Here is a 24,878-nt window from a genome sequence, read left to right on the forward strand (position 1 = left end):
GACAGCACCTCTGGACAACGGAGGTGGGTTAAAATCTGACCAGACCATCATCTTTTTCCCTTTTGCCAGGGGCCACAATTATATAATGTTATCAGAAAGAACTGAGAAAGTCACTGCTGCCTATATATAAATATAAATACACACACACACACTAAAAGAGGTGGAGTAACAAACCCAACACTTGCAGCAAGGAGTTTAAACAGGAAAAAAAAGGCATGCAATTCTGCATCAAGCAGTCTCGTATAACTTCAGAACTGGCCACAGGCGAGGAAATCAGTTGCACAAATACAGATTTCATCATTTTGGAAAGATGCTGTGTGCAGGAGGATAGATGAGGATTGCACTGTAAGCCCCAAAAGCTCAAGAGCAACTGGAAGAAAAAGACATGTCGACTGTACACATACTGCTATGTTCTGTACTGGCTGTGATAAAGGAGCTGTGTACACATATAGAGATGTGTGAACAGATAAAAATTATGAAAATCATCTAAGGCATCAGAAAACAAAATCCTGTAGCCAGGACTCTCATGTGGCCAAAGCTGCAGGGAAAGTATACCTACTATACAAGAAGCCCATGGAGGACCTTCACATCATTGGCACACTGGGAAAACTACGGCACGTCAACACATTTCTATGAACTGTACACCCAGAAGCAACCCAGAGAAATCAAGTAAGATTGTTACAAGTGAGCAACAGGAAAATTAAGGCCTCAAAGATTTAAGGTATCAGATAGAGAGTTCTCATTCAAATACAGAACAAAAACCAAACCAAACCTGAAGGGCACTTTGTGGTAATTTCATGGGACAAAGATGGCCTTAAAAAAACAAGGTGGGGAGGAGCAAGAACCAAGCCCACCACATTAGCACTATTCTACCAAACCACATTCTTTTTGTCACCTACTTCGTAAGGGGCTTGGAGCTCACCAGATGCCTTGCCGAGCTCATTAATCCTGAGGAAAACAAACCCAGCAAAAGTGATGCTAATTTTCTTCAGCGTTAGTGGATCGATTTCAGAAGGCTGTACGTGGTGCTCACGTGGCACAGCACGGATCTGGCTGTGCACATGGCAGGAGGCACACAAAATGGCCACGCGTGCCCCTCTCGGTGGCAGGGCACTGCCTGATGTACCACAGCCACAGGGAGCAGCGTTAGTCATCCAGGAGTACCGTTCTGACAGGGCATTTCTACTGTACCGCTGCTCTTCAAACAGGTTGTTCAGATTGAAACGTGCTACATAAAAATTCAAAAAGTGTCTCTGAGAAAAACCTGTAGGTTCTACGTAAGACTTGAACTATCCATTTCTTACTGTGAAACCCTCTTTTATCTCTTTTGCAAGTACATACAAAATCCTATTCCCTCCTAAGCAAAATTCACCCTCAAATCTTTCATGCAACTTTTCTATCGGTGCGACAATTAATAAAACTGAGCTATAAACTTGTTAAAAAATAACAAAGCAAAGCAGAATAGGGGAGCTCTCTCATCTGGCCAACTGGATGCAACAAAAGAACTGCCTTTCCTGGCTACAACAAGCATCAAGAAAGATATTATTAGAACAGCATTAAGAGAGACACTTTGCAGTTCAACAACTACTACAAGAAGAAAAAGCCTAAGAGCTCAAGTACTAACACACATTCACAAAAATACAGCCACACACTTTGTACCCAACCAATCTGTGGATATCCACACAGATAGAAAGCAATCCCTGAGACACCAAAGCTTTTCTAAATATACTGATCTAATAAGCAAGTTCTGTGTAATCAAACAAACTACTGCAGGACAGAGCTGTTAATCCCATTGCCTTCTGGGGGGAAAAAAACATCATCAGCAGGAATCTTTTTAACATCCCCACTAAACTCAAGTATTTCAAGGTTACATTCTAGTATTCAATCTGCCCTGCCAAGAGTGAACCATAGAAGTATATGGAAGAAGATGAGACTGTCTGAATCACTGCTTTCCCTACACCTGGATCAACTATCTTCCACTACTCCTGAAATATATTTGCCTGTGCAACTGACAGAATCTACTAATGGGCACTTGTATACGTTAGCTAAGAAAGTCTATTTTCATGCTTCTGTCCCCAGCCATAAAGAAAACTGTGTAACTCAAAACGACCTCCTCTGTCACCATTTAAACACACTACTTCTGGCAGCAATAACCATGAGTCTGGAGAACAAACTATTTGCAGTCTTTTTTTTGCATCAAATTTGACAATTCCCACTCCTTTAAAGAAACAAAACCAACCCTCTGTTTTTCAGTCTTTCCCCAAAGATCTGATCTGCTAGACCTCACATCTCCCTTGCTACCCTCCTCTAGGTTCTCCCCAGCTACAGCATCTACTCGAAGCTGCAGCCCAAAGTCAGACAGCACGATGAGGTAAGGACTTGCTTCTGCTGTGCAAATAAACACCACACTTATCTTCTGAGATACACACCTGCAGAACATTGGCTGGACACGAAGCATCTCATACCCAAAGTTTAACCTGTTCTCACAATTAAATAGAACGCCATTCACCAACCATAAAGTTAAATCTGTCACTAAACACAAAAGCAACAAAACATAACTGAGACCAAACCAAAAACCATTCTCTAAACTACGAAAGCAATGAGAGAAAAAGAACATTGACTTTTCTTAGCATACCAACAGGATTGCTTCATGAGAGCCCACCAGTTATTTCATTTCAGGTTAGAGGTACCCTCTCATGCTAAATTTTCTTTTCCCTCTTAAATCTGTTTTGTCAGATTAAGGTTTCTGAATACACAATTAATATTTACACCAGATCAACTCCAGCACTGCCACCTAGAAAGCCATCGGTTGCCCAAGAGCTCAGAGCCTCACTTCACAACTTTCCCTCATTTTTGTCTTCAAAAAGCACTTCAGGGCACAAAGCTCCGAGTACAGAAAATCCCATTTGAATTATTTAATAATGGTGTAAGTAATCTCTAGCAACAAGAACAGAGCCTTTTCTCCCAGCTGTCACGCACACTACTGTATCAACAACCCTACACCACTCTAAAAGCCTTCCATCCAAACAATCTTTGTCCTGAGAATCACAGGGTAAGAGCCAGGCTGCACGCCCTGGGTGCCAGTGCTTCCCCCAGGCAGAGAATGGTGAGCCAAAGAGGACACTTTCCCCTAGTTCACCTGCCCCTGCTCTTATCAAATCCTTATGCCCCTGCAAAGGACTTATTTCCTAAACATAACGTTCTTACATCTGTGTGTGAAACTGCTCTTCCTAAACTTGGATTCAATGTAGAAAAAATGCCTTTGCAGTTACTACACTCTTACGTAACAGCTTCATTATCTGAAGAATTTTAGTATCAGCAGTTATGCTGCAAGGGCAGCTCCTGAAGCACTAGATTCATTATTCGATTCAAAACTGGCCACGAGTTGAATGATATGCCATAAACTGGTTTGTCACAACTCCAAGCCTTGAACTCGTTAGCAATACTGATGTAGTCTTAACCAACATTCGTTTATGATCTTGACATAGAACACCTCCTTTACCATAGGATTTCAGTGACACTTTCGCGTTTGCTTGCTGTAAGGTCTAGCAAAGATTCTCCTTGTCTGCCCTCCTCTTACACCTACAAACAGCACAGAATGGAAGGTTTTCCTCCTGGAAATCAGGACTGCATTTCCTTAAAGACTGCAGAGGGAACTATGGAATCAAAGCCCTTCTAGGTGCCTCCTCTCAATATGTGAAGTTGTGCTCCTTGACGTGCTTTCACAGCAAGGTTACTTTTAAAGCCTAGATTTACATTCTCTTGAGGGGAAACAGAACACCAAAACACACACTTACATGAGTCACATATAAGTACTTCAGAATTTTCTGACTTATGTCACCTTGCATCTGTATTATGGTTACGCTGACTTGTTTTTGTATTAAGAATAGTTTTCTCTTCAACTTGATCAGCAATTATTTGCTCTTAAGCTTTATTAAAACTGGTTTTAGATGGCGTAATACATATACTGCAAACAAAGGGTAATTACCTAAGACTTGAGGAAGAGCTAGCTAACTGACGAACAAAACCACATCAAAAAATAAAAGCTCTAGCGCCAGCTCTGCCTCAGACCTGCGTGCTTCATTATTTCCAATGTATAGAAAGCAAAAACTTGAACAAAATACATTAACAACACCACGCACTCCTTAATTGTGCATTTATGCACCCATACTTGTGAGGTACTGAGCCCTCCAGCTGGCACGCGTGCCAGGCAGCAGGCTGCTTCACTTTCTTTCTCATACAGAGATGGAACATACAATAGGGAAAAACAGAAAACACACACACACACAAAAAAACAACCAAAACAAAAACAAAACCAACAAAAAACCTCGCTGCGTAATTTTGCATTTGAAGTGAAATCTAATGTCCCACACAAGCAATTTTGAAGTTCAAGTGACATCTCTTCTGGTATGAAAAAGAGATTTGAATAATTCCTTCATCATGTCACTGTTTTCCTCTCTTTTCTCCCATGCACCGCAGTTTATTTACCCCACTCAGTTGTATTACAATAACTGATGCCAGGGCCACAAAATAAACCAGTTACTCTAACGATTCCACTGATATTTACATTATTTTTTATGGTGGAAACAACACAGCAATTCACTTCCACGTAGAGCTGCACCAGTACGATCAGGGCAATAAAAGCCAGTGAGATGCTTTCTAAACTCATTTTGCTGCTGAAAGAAAGCATCTGTTAAAGTCCAGTCTTTAGGTATTTAGGTTTCCCAATCAGCAAAGAGTTTCTCCTTACTCAGGAAAGTTAAGAGTGCACTCACATTACACAAAGCATTTAATCATCTTGCTGTTGAGGTGCAAAATACGAGCACAGTGCTGAGCTTTGCCTTCCTTCAGCAAGGTGAGCAGGTAGCTTCTCAAGATGGGCAAGTCTTAGTTCTCAACAGCATCAACAGCGGAAGCCTCCTTCCCTTTTCTCCTCCCTAGCCACCTACTCAGCATGAGCCCTAGTGCTTGCCAAACTTCTCAGCACACGAATTCCATGCCATACCACAATGCTATTAATACAGAAAAGGCATTATTATCCAATGAGCTAGAGCCAAATGGGACCTCTAGGTGAGTCGAGGCCCAAGGCCTGCTCACCTCTCCAAGCGGAGGTAGGGGCAGAAAACAGGCTGTCCCAGGGCAGTAGGGCTGCTCAGGGCTCAGAGAGCTGTACGGATCACACAAACCCAGCTCAGGAAGGCTGAGCTGAAGCGGCCTTCAGCGACCAAAGCCCTGAATGAAGAAGCATAGTCCCCAGCAGCTGTTTTACCTCTAAAACAGACTTGACGTACAATATATGGCAAATAGGTGAGACTTCGGTGCCTACAGCGTTCAGAACTGCAGAACAGCCGGTGTTGCTACTGCACATCGTAACCCACCTCCCGAGAACGCTTCAGAAGCGCCAGCGTCTCAAGATTCAACCACCGCGGAACAGGCAGCGCTGCTCCGTGCGGGGTTGGGAAGTGAAGCGAGGTGCCCCGCAGCACAGGAAGCCCGTCACAGGGCCGCAGATGGGGGCCCGCCGCCCCCAGCACCCACACGGCCGCTGTCCGTCGGCGTTTCTTAACGCTCCTCGTGCACAAATCGCGACGCAGGCCAACAACAAATCCCACCGAACCCTATTTTTTCAAGTACTTCAAAACCGCCCGGGCCAAGCGACTACAGAACAGCTCCACTAACGCCGTGCCCTCGGTAACTCGCGGTGTGACAGCACGGGGAGCGGTGCCCCCGCCCCCCTTCTCCAAGCCGGCCGGGAGGGCGGGCGGGCGATGCCCCCACCGAGGGCCAGGGAAAGCCTCATCCCGCCACCCCCGCTCCGGCAGCCAGCCCCAGCCGGAGCGCTCGGTGCGGGACGGCGGCGCCGAGCCTCTCCGCGCCTAGACCGCCGCGCTCTGCCCGCCAGCGGAGAGGAGGGGGAGGGCCGGGGCCTCCCCCGAGCGGGGATCCCCTCCGCCGCCGTACGGGCCGCGGCCGCCGGCTCCGGCGAGGCGGGAGGGGGCGGGGACCCGCGGCAGCCGCCGCTCGGCCTTACCTCCTCCGGGATGGCCGGGTCGCCGCCGCCGCTCCCGGCATAGCAGGCGCCCAGCACGGGCGGCGGCGGCTCGGGCTCCGCGTCCCCGTTGAAGAGCGAGGCCCCCTCGGCGCTGCCGCCGCTGCTCAGCGCCGCCATCTTGGATCGAAGCGCAGGGGCGAGGGAGGGGGAGGGGGGATCCGCGTCCCCGCCGCCGGGACGCCCCCAGCCGCGACCCGTAGTGGGAGGGGGAGGGGGGCGAGCGCAGATCCCGGCCGGCTCCCGGCGGCCCGCGCCACCGCACGTCACGCCCGGCCCGTGACGTCACCCAGAATCGCCGCCGCGCTCGCCGCGCCTGCGCCGCGGCGTCACCGGGAAACACCCTGACGTCACGGCGCGACCGCCCGTCGCCCTGGGAACTCGGACGTGGGCTCGCGGCCCGCCTCTCGCCCCAACGCCGCTGCAGCGCCCCCTAGCGGCCGGTGCTGCACAGCGCCCAACGACCGCCGTGCGGAGATGCCGCCGTCGGCAGCCCCGGCGCTTCCTTCTCCGTGAGCAAAGCAACAGTTGCGCCGGTACACCCGCTGCTGGATGAAAAGTCACATTTTCGCCCGATAAAGTTGTGCCTGCCGTTGTTAAAGTGAAAATAATTGGTTTTGAAATTGATTAAAAATATCTTCAGCGCCATATTTGGGTCTTGACCTGCCACCTCCTTACGCTTTATCTACCGCGCGTTAAGTGAGGGAGGCTCTGGCTGCGAGGCCACGGCCTGCGAGTGCCCTGAGCCGCTCCTGTCCTCTGCTGCCAACGATGGAGGAGCAGGGATGGCAGGTGGTGTGCGGGGAGACGCCTCTGCCTGCAGCCCAGCATCCAGCTGAGGAGCCGGGGCCGGCAGGCAGTGCTGTGCCCAGCAGCTGCTCCCGAAGTGGCGGTGGGAGTGCAAGGACCCTTCCCCAAAAATGGCAGTGCTCTGAAGCAGAAAATGGAGCCCACATCTTATTACTGCGTGCCACAGCCATCACATGCTGCTTCTGAAAGCTCCACCAGGCGTTTCAAGTTGCTCTCTTGGTGAAAATGTCTTTATGATAATACCGGACCGACGGTTCCAAGACAGAAGGACAGCATCAGAGCTTGTAAAGAGCTTGTTGTATCACAAGCCAATACAGTTTATGGTAGTCAATTACTGCTCAAACTCGGAACACACAAATGCAAACACCCTTATCTTTGTTTTGCTTCAGCTGTGAACATGTAAGCATACAACCACTGAGGGTAATAATCTTGATGAGAGATGTGAGGTTTATATTTCACCTTTCGCACTGTGGCCACCAGTGTGTTAAAGCATTTACAATTGAATTTAATAGTGGCAGTAGTGCAGACTGGTCAATAAATGCAGCATTCGTGTAATGTGTGGGCAGAGCAAAAACACCACGGAGTCTACGATACTCAGTGTCTTGAAGAGGAGGCAAGAATTTAATGGTGGGTCTTTCCTACACAGACCTACCCAATACTGAACCTCCTGAACACAAATGAGAAATAAAATAATCCAGGTAACACTTAATAAAGGAGCCTAGGATTTCTTACGACACACAGCCAGCCACACAGTCACCAAAAAGACTGCACAAATCTGTAAGAACCAAATGTATGACCTAAGCAGCTTACCAAGTTGAGAAGTTTCTCTCAGGTACACGCATTACTGAGCAGGGTAATTATCAGCACTTCTTGCTACCAGATGAGAGTTAGCAGTGGCAGTGAAAAGCATGCACAGACTTGGGAAACTAACACATGCTGAGATCACATTTCCTCAGGACAAGTGCCTCTTTTTCATGGAAAAAAGGCAAGGGTAATATGAAGTGGCTCTCACAGTACACATCTTGCTAACGTTATTGGAAAAGCTAACAGACTAATCTGGGTTAACCGACAGATGAAGTGCTGTTGTTTCAGTGAAATTTATACTGAGGAATAATTTAGGCTTGATGTGTATGACACTCATATCCCTTGGTTTCCTCCTCAAAAACAGTTCATGTCCAGGGGAGCATAACTAGCAGTACAATTCATAGGCTACTGTCAACCTGTATCTTTACCTGTGCTTTTAGGAATCTAGCATCCTTTCATTCTTGAGCTTCTGATTTATTTTTTTCCCCCCAGAAGATTTGCTTTCATATAAAACACATTTGCTAAACTTTGTTGTAGCATTTGATGTTCTAAACCCTGGTATCGAAAGTTGATTTCCAAAACTAGGACCAGGGCAAAGAGTTACTACCAAAATTTCTACTTTCTCTATGCTTTCCTTTGTTTGGTGGAACCCATTCCTGATGGTAAATAGAATTTCTTACACTTTTACGTGATGGAACCTTTCATCTCTATGCTTAATCCACCATGAAGAAGGAAAAATCATTTTGAACTGTGACTATCTCTTGTTGATAGGAAGTCCTATCTGATGAGAACTGATACCATCTAAATCTTTTACCTGGACTAGTTTTTGTTGTCTACATAGATCCAAATCAAACTCATTATGGATCTAAAAAACTATTTGCTATCAAATTCACTGAGGGCTCTGTCTAGTTGATTTCTACAATGCAGTGTAGCCTGTTTATCTAGTGTTGCAACAAGTAATTCTTACTTGCAAATGCAAAACCTGCCACCTCCCATCAATTCTGTAGTTATGCATCGACGTTTAATCACCTTCAGAATTATTTGGTTCGGATCAGAGAAAAAAAAAAAAGGGGCCTGTTCAAAGACTGTTCAGCTGCCTTGCCCTCCAGAACATCTTTCTGATCTAATCAACACCTGAACCTCCAGAAAAGAATGTTTCAGCGAGTCAGGGAAAAATCAGTTGGTTATCTGGCAGCAGCCATCTCCTTGGGAGCATTTGAACACATCGTTATCCTTTCCCTTGGGAACACATTACTTTTAGTGAGATGCCCCAAAAGAAGAATAACCAAAAGGGCTATTAGATGAAACCTCGTCCTGATCTTATTTGTCATTTGCTTTTCATGGAGGACAGTATGTCAAAAACAGACAAAACAACAGCAACAACAAAGAAATAAAAGAAAAAAAAATACAGATGTTGATGGAAGACAAATACTAATGATAACAGTTATGTTCCCTGTAACCTGGGCCAGGAAATTTGAAACAGAACATTCACTGCCCACAGTTCTGTTGTTACCTCATTACTGTTGAGGGCAACGTATGCTTAATGAACGAGAATGTTGAAAAGATTTACTGAGGAAAAAACCTCAGTTTTTGTTCCATTACCTTTAGCACCCTTTTAAACATACTTTGCTACTGCTATATTTTAAGATATTTTGTGCATCTTTTGGTATTTCAAGAGAATTCTGTTTGATTGCTCCAACTGAGAATGCACAGCTGATGTTTTTACTATTTCTGTACAGACAGTATGTATTTTTCCCTTTGGTAGCCTCTTGCAAGCTTTTGGGACATTTCCCATTCCACAGCCCAGCTGAACCTCAAACTTTCATATCTTCAGTGAAAAATCAGATTATATTCAGATGGTGATTTAAATTTGGCAGCTGAACAATCTCATTGGTGTCTTTTTTTGGTTCTCTGCCTTTGAATGAAATACATGAGCAGAAATGATGAGTGGAAATGGAGGAAAAAAAGGTAGGGAGAAGCAGAGGAAAATATCAATCCACAAGGTTCTTAACTCAGTCTGCATCCTACTATTAAAAGCAATGTTGATATAACAAATTTTCTTTCATGTAATAATATTGGACATATTTACATAGTTTTCATTTGACTCTAGCGTATTTTCTTTTAGAGTCATTACACTTTGCTTTGAAGCCAGTGTGTGAGAGGGCCTGGGGCATGGGACAGGTGGGAGGACTGGGGCAATGGAGTGACTTTGCATGCAGGTCTCTTTCATATCCTGCTCAGCACTGCAAGAGCAAAATGATAGCCTGCTTCCTTCCTCATCTTAGTGCCAACATTAGGATCCAGAATTGCATGTACCTCAGTGTTCTGCCTTTCTCTCTGCTGGCCTACTGCCCTTGCTTGCATACAGGCACGAGGAGCTGAGAAAATGGCACATTTTGTTGAACAGCATCATAACTACTGATGGGTGCAGCACAGAAGGAATCATCACGGGAGGAGCCCTGAAATCACTGCTACAAGAACAGAAGTAGCAGTCAGTGAAAATGGAGACGGAAGGATGGGACAAAAGATCAGATGGAAGGAGAATGAGGATGAAATAGACACCAGAGGAGATGCTGCCCTCCTAGGAAACACGGGAATAGGGAACGCTGATTTTCCTGCCTGACATAATTTACTGAAGCCAGGACCAAATCTCGAGTTTGAGAGAATTAGTCAAGTCCACCCCGTTAGCTTTGAATCTCTTACCATTTCTTCAGTGTATTCAGCTCATTCAGATATCTGATTTCTGAATCCTTTGTGTTGGACAGCGATAAGCTGATCAGCTTTAAAGACTAAATAGACTTAGATTCCTAGCGTTATTATTCCAGTGTGAACAATCACATTTCATAACCTAAAACCATCCCATTTAGGCATAAAAGAAGCTAATGTGATTGAGCGAGTTCCAAGAAAGGGAAGAAAAGAATCCCATGTCAAGCAAGTTATTTTGCTCTTCAGAAAATGACTATTCAATCATGTTCCAGCCTTAAGATAATGTGCAGGCTAGCTGAGTACTTCCAGCCTGAATAGCTGCTGTAATTTGATTCTGCAGTGCCTTACAGACAAGTTGGTAACTCTACATCTTTTATCTAATAACAGTTTAGTTAGCACATGCACCTGCTCACTCAGTTTATTCTTTTGGTGTCTAGCATCTTCCCTGAAATGAAAAAAAGGCCATTAGGATTTGTACAAGCCCAGAGTAAGGAAACTCTGAGAGTCTGAAAAGGCAGAATCAATCATTTGAATCAAATATAGAGAGCAAAGCTTTGATGGGGGACGGTGAAAATATGTTGACCTACCAGTAGGAATTTCTGTAATACTGCTATCAGAGATACTGGGAATGTGGGTTTTACAGCAAGCTCTCCTAGCTCAGCTGGAAAGGGAGAACTTCTCTTTGGCTGCTATGTGGTTGTTAAAGCAGCAGTTTGGATACTGCCTTTACTATTTCTGGGGGAGGAAAGGGAGCATTTCTCTTCCAGTTCATCATTTCTTCTGGATGGCTCACTAACCCTCTCTCCACATTGTGTTTTATAATCAGAATCTTCTGGACTAATAAGTTGTTGCATAAAAATGGCAAACCAAGTAGACTCTTCCATCTGTCAAGGAGTAAATATAGATTTTTACTAGGAAAAAAACCAAGAACAACAACAAAAAAAACATGAATCAATGCTAATGTGAAGTTTTCTTCCTCCTTTTTTCTTTCCTTTCTATTTTTAACAGTTTAATTGCTGAACTTTTCCCAGTTGTTGTTCCTTGCCTGCCCACTTTGGTGCTACAGATTTAAAGAAGCAATATACACATCCTCAAAGGCAGATTTTTCAGGGAAATGTCACTGTCTTTAACAAGCTCTAAATTTCAGAGCATGAATGGGAAGCACAGTGAGGGAAGAGCCACACTGCATCAGCAGGTTGTTTCTTCTGCAGAATCTCTCCCTCTTCCCCCATAGAATACCAGCAGAAATCCAGGGTTCAGGACGTGTTTGTGCCATAGCACGCCACCACAGGTTGAGATTTCCTCAACACATTGCAAAGCCTTTGCTAGAAAGGTGAAACAACCTAGCATTGTTCTATCTTTGCTGTTCCCAATCCTGGCTTCATGCTTTCAGCTTTTCTAGGGCAACACCCCACATTGTTGGAGTTTTAGGAGTTATTGTTCATCTCAGGAGGTCGAACAAGACAGGCAGTCCTTTTAAAAAGAGTGCTTACATTGGAATATACATGTACACATCTTTGGTACTTACACAGAAATTTCTTTTGCTGACAGAATATCGCAGTTAATAACTCATGTTTGCCTTTTTATCCTCAGTACCACTGGAAAATGACAAGCCTCAAAGACATTTAGGTTCTCTTAAAGAGGCAAGTTGCCTTCCACGCTTGTGGGAATTAGAGCAGTCTCTGAACTGCATTGCTGTATGCTCGTCATTGCTGTGAGTACTTGTCCAAAAGCAAAAATTCCAGTGCAGCATTCAATGACTTCTTGAAGTTTTTAATGCTATGGATTGCATAAAGCTTGTGGTTATGCTGAAGGCCATAGGGCACAGTTATTCCTTTTTAATATGACGTGACTTCTGTTTCTGGAAGACACGTTTCCTTTGGAATATGAGCACAAATTCTGCTACTCCCTCTGGGAGATTTCTGCAAAGATCCAGCTTAGATCTTCCTTTTATTTTTAAGTGGTTTGCATGCCTAGTCGATACCCTACTTATTATCCTCAGGGGGCATTAATGTTTATTAATAAACCCAATGATACTATCAAACAATTTGAGTTTACAGATATACAGACATCACTTTGGCTGTATTGGTGTCAGGCAATGGAGTAGGATTTTGGTAAACATCACAGTATATATAAAAAAGTGACCAAGTGCAAAACCAAAGGAAAAAAACAAAACAAAATAAAGAGAGGCCACAGAGTGTTACTTTCTAGCTGTCAATAATAACTGTGATATTTCAAGCCCGATTAATTATTTGTGGTACATGCTGTTAATTTTAAAAGTGTTGTGAAGTTTAGAGCTTGTCAACAATGCTTACTGCTGTCAGTTGAACCAAAACAGACAGAGGCTAGAAATCCAAGAAGGAATACACAACACCTCACACACAGCCTGTGTATCAACAGCATCCCATCTATTCATCACATTCTGCCCAGGTGATTTCTACACTGCCTCAGTCACTGCCTCTCTGCTATGATTGTGACAGCTTAATAGTGCTTCAGGTTGCAGTCTTCATATAGATGCTCCTGTGCCTACAAAGTAGACACACTGCTTAATAACATCAGATGAAACAGCAGCCTCGCCTCAATTTCTTAAATAGAAAGTCAGCATAAACTCTGGACTCCCAGAAATCCCTGTGTGTACATATGCACACATGTGCTCCATACGCCATGCAGTCCCATATAGAACGCACACACTTCCAGCACTGGGATGACCTCAGTCATTGATTGCTGCTCCCCCAAAAGCTTTCTGAGCAGCAGTTTGATGCTGCTTTGTCACACATAGCCTCCTTCACGTGGTTATAGAAATCAGAATTGCTGCACTTTCTCTGTAATGGTTGCTGATCATAAGAAGGATAGCATCACCTGGATGTCAGTACAGCTCTCTTCAGCTTTACTGGTACAGTCTTAGAGTGGACTGGATTTTCTTTAAGCCACCTGCAGTTCTCCATGGAAATCGGTGTCTGGTACCCAGACAGCCTGATATGCTTCTGATTGACACTGAACATCACTGCAGAAACAGCTATTTATTGCATTAATAGGCATGACAGACTCTCTAGAGAGATATTTCATCAGTCCTGTTTGGTATCAATCAAAAGCAAAAGGCAACTACAACTGTATGCTGGCATAGTATTTACCTTGCAGTTATACAAAAGCAAGCACACCTTGTAGTAGTTAGAGATGCTGAGTATTCACATAGTTTCTAAAGTTAGGCCACATCTTTTGGAGCTTGAATCTGAAATAACATTGTAGACATCCACTTTTGAGTCTGGGCTCAATTGACCACATTCATTTTCATGCAGGCAAGACTGCACTGAAAATTCAGGAATGCGATGCACTTCCAATTATATATTGGAAATGATACACCACTGCACGTAGCAGTCTCATATTCTTCAGTCTTTCTGGATCTCAGCTGTTTTTTTGCCCCTAATGCCATTCAAAGATCTATTTACTGAAAGAGCCCATAAGACAAACATCAGCCTTGCAGAAACATCAACTGAAGTGCAAGAGACCCCCTGAACTCTATGAAATATTTACAGATAGCTTTAGGAGTGCTAGGATGAAGTAAAGTACTTTCAAGTGTAGGCAGGAAACATAATGGATATCAAAATGCTTTCGTAGCCCTTGGTGAGATTTGTTTTCACAGACCTAGCTACAGCATGAGAAAATGTATGAGATCATCCCATCTGCTGCCTCTTCTTCCAAGAGGGAAGTGGTCCCTGGGCTCTGTTTTGTAACACTTCACTCAGTCTAGCTCTGACTGCCTCCGATAAGAAAAACATAACCTACCTCTGGGGAACCTTCTCAGTTTTTCCAAATATCTAACCTTGTGGAGTTTTTAGCAGTATCCTACCCAGAACAGCTTAATGTGGTATTTATAAAGATACTTCAGTGTCAAGATCGTTATCCTGTTGATTTCATATTTAGCACTGTGTACAACCCTAAGTAATTCCTCAGCCAGTATGCTGGTCATGGCCCTCAGGTTCTGTCTGTTGTAGTGTTCCTCACCAGTTAAGCACTAGAGCTGTGCTTTGCTCTTGCTGAGCCTTCATAAGTAAATTCTTTCTGATGTTTTCAAGTCTGTTCCTTCCCGTCTCCTCTTAAGACATGTTATTATTATATTGGAGGAAAACTGAAGAGGAGAATAAGAGTAAGATGTCCTTCATGCTGCCATGCTATTCCAGATGTGCAGGCGTGGAAAGATCCAATTAAAACATCCGGCCCATTTGCAGTACTTCATTCTCACCTCTAGAATTTATGATAATGCTTTTTTTTTTCCCTCCACTTCTGCTTCCTCTTACATTTCTAATATGTCTTATCTTAATATCATCATCAACTCTCTCACTGAAAATTCTCACTGAAAGAAAACCCTGAAATGCACAGGGGCACAAAGTCCTACTGTGGCAAGACTAAGCTATTCTTTACACGGGGCTCTCCTGGGGTGAATTCCCATCCTAAAAGCAGCTTTCCATCGTGACACCATTGACTAAGTGATCATCATTCTTATTTCACTCTCAAGGAAAAGTCTTATTATCAGAACCCTTGACTTTTCCACTGTGGTTTGGGCAGGTTAGGGAAATGCAGCTGCCTCTAGCAGAGGTTAAACAGGAAAGGTTTCTGCTCTCACATGTCTCAGTATTAAGATGACAGAGAGTCTCCTTGCAGGTTTTGTTGATTTGCTCCCAAGGGACTGCACAAACATCACAAATGAACAGCTATGCAGGAGAACTGACTTTAAAGGACCTAATCTGGCATCCTCATAGCACTGTTTTCTTTGCGCATTACCCCTTTTGCTTCAAGAGAAAAAAATAATAATAATTAAAAAAAAAAAACAGAAAACCAAAACCAAAGCTTTTCCCTCATCAAAACAACCTTTAAGAATCGTGAAGCTTTTATAAAACATACAGATTACTGAATGTTGTGGGGTTATTTTTTGTTTGGTTTGCTTTCTTTTAAGAAAAAAGATGCTAAAATGGCCTTCACGAAGTGGAGGAATTTGTACACGTGCTTTAAAATTTCATAAGTATTTACAATTCAAGAAGAATTATTTTTAAACTGTGTGACCACATTAATTTACCACAGCTTATTTCAAGTGCTAACGATGTCATCAACTTCATCAACTCCCTCATGAAGAAGCTCTCTGAAAGAAAGCCTTGAAATGCAAAGAGGCACAAGTCCTACTAAGGCCAGACTAAGCTGATCTTTGCATGGGGTTCTCCTGGGGTAAATTCCCATCCTAAAAGCAGCTTACCATCATGGCACCATTGACTAAGTGATCATTATTCTGAATTTACTCTTGAGGAAATGCTGTCAAGTAAGACAATACATTTGTCTTACTGTTAATAATTGTAACCACAGCACAACTTCGTAGCAGTCAGGTGCATTTCAGTAAAATTTGTGCATTGGTTTAGTGGGTAGAATGGACTCCACATTAGGAGAAACTGTCTGCAAGTTAGTACTTTCCTGAGCAGAGCACGTGTCTGTATTTTAGCACACTACTGAGTGTAACAGAAAACACTGCTTTCGTTTGTTCCATAAAACATGTTGACTTCTGCTGTCTGCAGGACTTTCAAAACTAACAGATCCATCAATAGCTGCACTCTCTGTAGGATATACAGCAACTGGGTTGGTTCTTTTATAAAATAACTTTTGATTGTCGAGGAAGTTCTCAGCAGCTACAACTCTACTATAGACAGACTTTATAACTAGAGACAAACAGAGCACAGTAAAATAAGGAAGTACAAAACCAGCTGTTACAGTTAAAAAATAAACAAAACCTTCAGTATTTATTTACATGATACAGAGGAGTACACTTAGTATTTAGATACCTTGTTTTCTAATGCCAATACCTGTCTAAACTCAGTACTGCTACTCCTGTCACAAACCAACTGCAGCTGAGGGAGCTAAGCTGGCATGTGAGATAGAGCACACACCATGCAATCACAGAAACACAGAACAGCCTGGGTTGGAAGGGACCTTAAAGCCCATCCAGTCCAACCCATGCTGTGGGCAGGGCCACCACCCACCAGATCAGGCTGCCCAAGGACTCAGGGATGGGGTATCCACAGCTTCTCTGGGCAACCTGTTCCTGTGCCTCACCACCCTCCCAGTAAAGAATTTCCTCCTAATATCTAACCTAAGCCTCCACTTTTAACTTAAAGCCTTTGCACATCCTCTGCCTGTTCTTGCTCGCCTTTAATAGAGGGCAGCAGTGGCACTTAATTAACCTGTTCAGGATTCAGAAGAGGTTAGGGGTAGGGCTCTCATTTACTCCCTCAGAGATCACTCATCTGGATTAATTCCGTTCGAGAATTAAAATATCCATCTAAACGTTTGCCAAGGACAGTCAGCTCGTAACCTCAGGAAGAGTGAATTATGTAACAAAACATGGAGTTCAAATGGTGAAAAGAATAATTGCAAAGGGAAAATAAAAATAAAATTGAGCCTTATTATTAGTACATAAAATGGATATGGCATATACTGACAGTTCTAAGTTAAGTTTTCTCATCCTTACTCCTCTGAATATGAGCGAAACCCTACTTCCCCTCCTAAAAACACACACTGGGTTAATATCTGTCATGATGTATCAAAAATGCTTTTTCTTTTCAAAGTTCTGATTGTTCTTTAAAATGACTTCACTCTGTCCACTGTGCTTTCATAAACACTGCAGAACGGGGATGAACACCAGTGATTCATTGTCTGTGTTTATTTCACAGCTGTTCACTTACCAAGCCTTTTTGGATACTTTGCCGTGTGTTCCCAAAGCATGCTCCCAGTGTGATGCTTTGATTCCAAGGGTAGGTTTTCTCTGTCAGGTTGCAGACAAAGGGGCTCGTTATAGCTGATTAGACCAACAAGGCTTTCACTTTCTTGTGCATGACAAGAGCTCCTTACAGTCAGGTGCTTTGAGCAGACAAGAACAGATCTGATCCTCAGCTCCAATTAGTATTACACTGCTGAATCCATACCTATGTCTAGCAAAGACACAGGACAGCTGTGGCATTCACTGTTCTCCATAGGCTCTGTAGATGCTGAGTCCTTAAACAGACTTAACGGAGATTCAGAAGGATAAACTTAGCAGATCTATTAGGCTGTGTAAGCATTTTATATATCATACTCAAATAAACAGGATTCCTCACACACCCAGAGTTTAAGATTGTGTATACTTTACTGGAGCAGAAACACAGTCAATTTTTGCTGTGTGCACGCTTCATTGTGTATATTTATACATTCACAGGAAAGCAAAGCTTGCTGTTGGCATTTTCCTCTTTTAAAGTGCAGAGAAAACATTTGATTTTCAGTTCAGTTTCTGAAGATGCCAAGTCCTGGCCAACATAGCTGCTGCTACTACAGACACCAGCAGTCCACAGCTGCCACAGTTAATGTGACCCTACAGCATCTCCAAGTAGAACCTTTAATTCAATTGGCACTAGTTGAGTTCATAACATTGGTGAAGGAAAGAAAATGTGAAGCTGTTACAAATTTATGTAAATCCATCAATTTCACCCATCAGACAAGCCCCTCTAAAAACACATTTCAACAAGCTTGGTTTAGAAGTGGCCCCAGGTCAGTAGTTACCTACTTTAGAATGACTCTGTATGCAAGAATTAAGCATGCCCCAAGCTTACTGTGCTACACTTTCTGCCCCAGACATTTTAAGGTTTGAATAGCTCTCCTTCGGTAGCTCAGGGCTGTTCCTCTAGGTTTCTGGGGCCTGGAAATTAAAGATGTAGTTTCAAGGCACTTCGGGCAGGATACATGTGTGGCCAACAAAGCAGCAGAGTTACATTCTATGCTTTGTGTTCCCTGACAGTGAGTGACAGGTAAAGAAAGTACACATGTCATTATTAACAACACTGAAGGGGCATAGCTATAAAAAAAAACAAAAAAAAACAGCACTTAGTGCATATCTATAAAACTGTTTTGTACTTTCTGAAGCACTCCACGTGTCCAATAGGTAACTGAACTATATTCAACATCCTTTTACATTATGTTAAATATTAAATATGTATTTTAATTAGGAAAGGGTCCTGAAAGCAGCTTCAGCCCTCGCTTTTCAGTTGCTTCTATGGCAGTATCTAAATATTCAAGGTACAGTGAGATGCTGCAGGCAGGCAATGGAACATCAAGGATTATGCAGTGCAAAACCATAGATTCTAACAGCAACTTTAAAAAGATAATCAATGTTGAAGCTACCTGGAGCAAAACTCAACCTCATAGGCAAGATAATAAGCAGCAGAAGGAGGAAACACTTTTCTTTTTGTGGTCAAATGCAGAACAGCATTGATAGCAATGCAAGAAAGTAAAAGAGGAAAAGAGACATTTTCCAAATCCAGAAAAACTGGAACATGGCTGCTGATGTACTCAAGAAAAACACAAAGACTTTTTTTTTTTTCCAACTATTGTTGTTACTACTTGGGTACAGGAAGGCTCTCATGATAAACAAATGTGCTACAGCATCCAGAATACTTCAAATACAGGAATTAATAATACCCAGCAAAACACTAAGACCCAAATGCACTCCCAAGGTGGACTCCAGTATTTCACAACGTGTTTCTTGTGCTCCAAATGAAGCTCTCATACTAAGCCCCCTCCATCAGGGAACAGAAACTGTGGGTTACAGGTGTTCTTCAGCACTTCCACAGTTGTTATATTGTCCAGTGGGCACTATTTCTTCTTGAGAGCTCTTTTTCCTTCGCCCTTCTTTGGTTTTTCCTTTCCACGGAGCTTTTTCAACCGCCTCATCTCCTCTTTGAAGTCCTGATGCTCATCTCTAAGTGGGGAAGAAAAGAAAAAGTTGTTTTATTTCTTGGAGTATCTAGATGGAAAAGCTCCTTTGAACAGCATGATAATGAAAAAAATATATACCAACTTTCTCAAACAAGCAAGTCCATACTGGAACACAACGCAATGTACTGTGCTACTGCCAGCAGTAATTTTGACTGAAATAATGTGAAAGAATTGCTCCGCATCTTTCAGAACTAACAAGGGTGCTCTTTTCAACAAGAAACAGGGTGTGTGTCCATATTCACACTTGTGCACGTATGCATTTCTTACAGTGTTCTTACTCATTCAAACACAATGGAAAACAAAAAAAAAAAGAGCAAGGATGAGATTTCCCCTCTTAGCATCTAACCCAGCAGTCTAGCAATAGCACACTGCTTTTATATGCTCTACACTAAGTTCAGGTCATTAGCTTCTGAGAAGAGAGGGGCCCATGGAGCAATAATTAGTACATGACACCGCTCTCAGGCGACTTCAACAGTGAGTTATGAAGAAAGCATCAGCTCCTGTAGAACCTTAATGGGAAAATAAAACAGAGGAGGAGGAAGGTGCTGACAGAGATCATTAACCTTCAATAATGTTACAATAAATTCTAGTTAATCTTTTAATCCGTATTTCTCTGCGCAAAGTTATCTTTCAAAAATGACAGCTGCATTCAAAGTGGCCTAAAATGGCTGCATTGCTATTTTTAAACACAATTTTTCTGAACAAGAAACAAAACGCTTTTAAATTATTATCAGGTCCTTTTTAGCCTACAACCCTTTGTCACATGTTTCTAAGCAGGAAATCTGATTCTCTACAAGCTCCCTGTAAGGACAGCAGCTAGAGAAGGAACCCTGAGATTAGGAAGGAAGAAGGGAAAAGTACATTATGTCACTGAGGTTTTCTGTGTCCATACATAATAAAGTGCTCACCAAAACCAAGATTATCCCGGAGGCAGTCCTTCACAGGCCAAACTGCAACACTAGCAATAGAAATCAATGTGTTTTGATTTTACAAGGTTAGCAGCCAGGTTTTTGAGGCAATTCTTCAGCGCTACCTGACTGAAGTCAAATGACTGCATTTGACACCTGCTGATGTTCATTAGCAGTGAAGTTTTTTTCTACTCGAGAGTGTGGAAATTCATGAAGAAAGAACACAACTGCTTTTGATGAAAATGAAATCAGTGAGGGTACTTACGTCACATTTGAATTTAATTTACTAAAGAATAAAAAGCTCCTCCAGTCAAACACAGACATCTCTTCTAAATTTCAATTATTTTTTGAATGATTCATCAATACAGGCTAACACTTCTCAGTGCAATTCCTATCTTAAGATTATCACTTCTTTAAAGCACACTGCTTCGGCACACTCAGAATCAGACCCAGCTCTTTACAGAGCAGCTCTCCTGACATCCCCACACAGAGTAAGAACTGTTTCTTAAATAACCAGCTGACCATTGTGACATCAGAAGTCTTTTTCACAGAATCAATCAGACATGAAAAGTTATTTAGACAGCACTCACATATTTTTCTCTCCTTGCCCTCAGTACAAGTGCCAATTTCCATAAGCACCACATTCTGAAGTGGACTTTTTTCTACTCCTCCTGTCCATAAGGAAAAAATTGCAACAGAGCTCATCCCCACCATTTCCATCTCCAGTCCTGCTCCCATCCCATAAGCAGGGCACTTACCTGTAGAGACCAAGAAAACGGAGTTTCTTCATGAGGGCGTAGTAGGTGTTGTGAGGTGGATACCAGCTGTAGACCTCTTTCCTTCTGGCTATAGGCTGCTCACTGAATAACTTTACAACTTTCATGGATTTTGAGTCAGTTGGCCTGACAACTTCTCCAAATATCTGAGCACTCAGACGGGCCATTCGAAGGGCGTAAGTGGAAACTTTGGACATTTCCCAAAGATGAGTGGGCACACATCCACAGCTGGACCTTCCTGCAAAAGGAAACGAGATCCACAATTCTAAGATGATCGAGCACTGCAAGCTATCCCATAATTAAGGCAATCAAGCCCGCCTACTGTGCACGGCACACATCTGAAGTAATACATTCCTTCCACAAAAATTGGTCTAATTTCAATACACACAGTCTTACGTATAAAGAATATGCCAACACTACTTTACACTCTAAGTAGGACATCGCAGAATTACCTATGCTGAATCACCTTCACACCATGCCTAGTTTTTCTTAGCAGTTCTCACCAGCCTGCTCAGGGCTACCTTTTATACTCTAGGCACAGAAGCAATTACAGAGTGGACTCTGTGAAAAACGGTGTCCCACTGTGATGCTTCTGACTGCCACAAAAGCACAAGACACAACATAAATATACTGGGAAAGCAGCCTGGAAGTTTTGCTCTTGAAAATTTCTCACTCTGTTTAAAGCACTGCATGAACTCTGCTACAAAAATGGCCCATTAACTGCACAAAGAAATAAGTGTTCCTCTGTATCAGTCTACCAATTGATTAAAGACATCTGTCCCATGTCCGTTCCATTTCCTTAACTATTTCTACATCTCACATCAGCAGCTGCCCATTCTTTTTAGCTGTCTCCCACCTGAAAACATCTTGCAGCAGAAACATTCTGAGAGCATAAGCAACTATTAGTGGGCCCACAGAGACAGCACCCACAGTCTCTCAAAAGGCTGTGGAAAAGGGTTCCTTCTCCGCTAGTCAGCTCCCTTGTGAAAAGTGACGTAAAGCACAAAATGCAATCTTTTCCTGGAGTTTTACAAAAATTCACTTTTGGGATGCAGTGGAGAAGAAAAAGACTTCCACAACCCTGTACTTGAAGCTGCACATTGTCTGTACTGTGTCTGTTTGAATAAATGATGACATAAGTCTCCAGAAAAATCAAGTGGAGTTTGTTCATGCACACTATGCTTCCTTCACATTTTTAAATACTTGTTTTTAGAAGCACTGCACAGCTGATTCCAGAAGATAAGCACAAAAAACTTGAGAGAGCAGGGAGCTGGAACTACAGCAATCAGCAAGACAGGGCCAAGTTCATTTTAGCATGGTGACGGGGAACTATTTCTTAATAACACAAACACAAAATATTTGTATACACACATCTACCCTGGAGTACTGATGTACAACTGCCTCCTTTCAGTCACTCCTGTTAGCAAAGCACTACAAGAGCAAGAAGAAAATAGAGAATGAAAGCAACACAGGTATTCTGAGCCAAAGAGAATAATGGCAAGAGCAGCAAAAGGGAAGGCCAAGTGTCAGAGCCTCCAAAATAAGGCAATGGGCCTAACAGGAAAAGACAGCTCTGAAATGATGGCAGGGTGGCAGTTCAGCTTGTGCATCTATTACACAGGGGAATGATTGCTGACTTGCTAAATCAATCATTTCAGCAAATCCAGTCCTAAATCCTACATATAAAGCAAATCATCCCCAAACTGACATCACGTCACCGCTCTGAAAGTATTACCAGACTGTACTCAAATGCAAAGCTCGCTTAATCTCTTCCAATTGCAGCCTGAAGATTAAAATACCTTGAGCCCCTACATGACGCAGAGCAGTGATTTGGGGACCTGCTTTTCACTCCGAATCATAGAATTGCTCAGGTTGGAAGAGACCTTAAAGATCACCAAGTCCAACTGCAACCTAACTCTAACATCCCTCTGCTAAATCATGTCCCTGAGCACCACATCCAAACGGCTTTTAAACACATCCAGGGATGGTGACTCAACCACCTCCCTGTGGAGCCCATTCCAGTGTTTAACAACCCCATCTGTAAAGAAGTGTTTCCTGATATCCAACCTAAACTTACCCTGGCACAACTTGAGGCCATTTCCCCTCATTCTGTCACCTGCCACCAGAGAAAAGAGAACCCCTAAAGGAATCCAGACCATGCAACCAGAGCTGGATACTTCGGTTAATCACTGGAGTCCAACAATATGTGAGAAACGAAGGTGAAGGCTACACTCCATAACACCCTGCTTCAGGGTGACCTCAGACTCTGAGGCACTGCTGGGTAGGAAAGCTTTGTTATTTCTAGTCCTACACAGGTTTTCTTCCTAACACACCAACTTGCCTCAAACCACCTCCTTCCGGCTCAGCACAGTCCAGAACCACCCCTTTCCACCTCCACAGCAGCCTCACGCTCCCACAGCCACTGGCACACAGCCCACTCCGGGAGCGCTGTCCTCACGAGCCGCGGCCATCCCAGCCCCCAGCAAAGCACCGCCGCTACGCCCCTCACAGCCCCTCCTGCTCCCCGCAGCCCCTCGCCCAGGCTGATGCTCAGTCAGAACGCTGCGGTACCCGAGGGCGCTCCGCGTGGGGCGGATCTGCCGCGCAGCAATTAACAGCTCACCCCTCACAGCCCCACAATGGCCAGCAGGCAGAGCGGGCCGGAAAGCGGAACTCAGCGCATTGCGCATGCGCGGTCTTCATCCCGCCCCGGAGGGCGGTGAGTGAGCTTTCTAATGAGGGTCTACCACTTTCCTGTCCAATGATTGCCTTGTTTAAAACCAATGAATCCCAAAATATTTTATTCCATATAAACATGCATAACTAAAATATGTCGTATAAAATGACAGATTTTATGTACAATATGTTTTAGAAACTCCACTGAGACAATTCTGCTGCCCCTGTGAGGCTTTGCTTGAAACAGGTAAAACATTGAGGGAGCTGATCCCCTCTGCCCAGCTGTAGGGAGCATACTTTAGAGTTGGGGCCTTTCCAATCCACACTGATTCTGTGATTCTTTGTAATCATTATTTATTTGTTTACATATCTACAAAGGAGAAGTGTAACCCTGTTAGTCCCGCCGAGGCGGCGGCCTCTTGCAGGGCGGCTGTGGGTCCAGGTCACTGTCGGCGCTCCTCTTCGGGGGCCGCCGGGCCCTCTCAGGACAGTGGCCAGGAGCGGAGGGGCTGCTGCTCCGGGCAGAGGGACCTGCTGCTGCCTCCTGCTCCGTCTCCTCGCGGGGCCGCTCCGCTTCCCTGGCCGTGTGTGCAGCGGGGCCGTGACTGGGACCCGCACGATCGTCAGCCCCTGCTGTGCTGGGCTGCTCCTCTCTGCTGGAGGTCGCGGTGCTGCCAGAGAGTGCGGGCACTGATGTCACCTGTGGGGAGGCTGTGGGGCCAGGGGCGGCCGCAGGGCTGTCCTCCTGCCCCCTGACTGCAGGGCCCTCCTCCTGCGCCCCAGACACGTGGGCGCCCTGCAGACCCAGCAGCCTGTGGGCCTCCTCACTGCACTGGTGCACAATGATGTGGATGAGCCTCTGGACGAACGTCACAGTTTCGTCCTCCAGCGCAGGCCACATGAACTCTATCATCTCCTCTCTGTCCAGTCCAATGTCACAGAGAGCATCAAGGATGAAGCTCTCTGCTGCCATTACCAGCCGCCAGTCATTGCCAAGGATGACTCTCAGCTCGTGGCACAGCCTGGGCAGCACAGGGTCCAGGATCTCCCGGTGCTGCCTGAACAGCTGTGCCCAGGTCCGAGGCTGGAGACCGCCCACCAAAGGACCCTCCTCTGCCTCCTCTTCCTCCATCTCCTCATCTTCCTCATCCTCCTCCTCGTCTGCCTCCTCTTCCTCTTCCTCATCTGAGAATGGCAGAGGAGACAGCGAAGGGGATGATGCAGGGCTAGATCTGCTGAAGTTCAGAGCAGTGCCTTCCAGGAAGGAGGCAGGTACTGGTGTTGCTGGAGGACAGATGATGAAGTTTAGGTCCTCATTGTCTTCCCACGCAGCGACCTTGACCACTTCCATGTCCCTCCTGCAGA

At 44.1% G+C, this 24,878-nt stretch overlaps 2 protein-coding genes across 5 annotated transcripts in view; both read right to left on the reverse strand.

Annotated features, from left to right (window-relative positions):
• The window catches only part of BRAF (B-Raf proto-oncogene, serine/threonine kinase), an 83,725-nt gene extending 76,235 nt beyond the window's left edge, over window positions 1–7,490 (reverse strand). Inside the window, exon 1 of one of the 2 annotated variants that reach the window (XM_048954354.1) lies at window positions 6,032–7,490. In XM_048954354.1, coding sequence (XP_048810311.1) covers window positions 6,032–6,169 — 138 coding nt within the window. In that variant the 5' untranslated portion in view covers window positions 6,170–7,490. The remainder of the gene's footprint in view (window positions 1–6,031) is intronic. The other variant, XM_048954375.1, reaches the window with a different exon arrangement.
• An 8,825-nt stretch (window positions 7,491–16,315) lies between these two features.
• MRPS33 (mitochondrial ribosomal protein S33) lies at window positions 16,316–23,571 on the reverse strand. Of its 3 annotated transcripts, none has more exons than XM_048932312.1 (3): window positions 23,179–23,314; window positions 20,820–21,075; window positions 16,316–19,136 (listed from the first exon to the last, which is right to left on the reverse strand). In XM_048932312.1, exons 2-3 carry the CDS (start codon window positions 21,032–21,034, stop codon window positions 19,031–19,033), a joined length of 321 nt encoding a protein of 106 aa, XP_048788269.1. In that variant the 5' UTR covers window positions 21,035–21,075; window positions 23,179–23,314; the 3' UTR covers window positions 16,316–19,030. The 3 variants fall into 3 exon arrangements, with proteins under 3 accessions (XP_048788269.1, XP_048788250.1, XP_048788260.1); XM_048932293.1 differs by lacking the exon at window positions 23,179–23,314 and adding an exon at window positions 23,461–23,571 and having other exon boundaries at window positions 16,317–19,136; XM_048932303.1 differs by lacking the exon at window positions 23,179–23,314 and adding an exon at window positions 23,409–23,517 and having other exon boundaries at window positions 16,317–19,136.
• Window positions 23,572–24,878: the final 1,307 nt, after the last annotated feature.

The sequence above is a fragment of the Lagopus muta genome, chromosome 1 (assembly GCF_023343835.1).
Source record: "Lagopus muta isolate bLagMut1 chromosome 1, bLagMut1 primary, whole genome shotgun sequence".
Classification (NCBI taxonomy): Eukaryota; Metazoa; Chordata; class Aves; order Galliformes; family Phasianidae; genus Lagopus; species Lagopus muta.

Excerpts from the sequence above, each read along its gene's own strand:
- MRPS33 (XM_048932293.1), bottom strand. The coding sequence starts at position 23,527 with ATGCGCAATGCGCTGAGTTCCGCTTTCCGGCCCGCTCTGCCTGCTGGC. Across the intron at positions 21,076-23,460 it reads CCATTGTGGGGCTGTGAGGG|GAAGGTCCAGCTGTGGATGT; the intron begins GTGAGCTGTTAA and ends TTCCTTTTGCAG. Across the intron at positions 19,137-20,819 it reads CGTTTTCTTGGTCTCTACAG|AGATGAGCATCAGGACTTCA; the intron begins GTAAGTGCCCTG and ends TTCCCCACTTAG.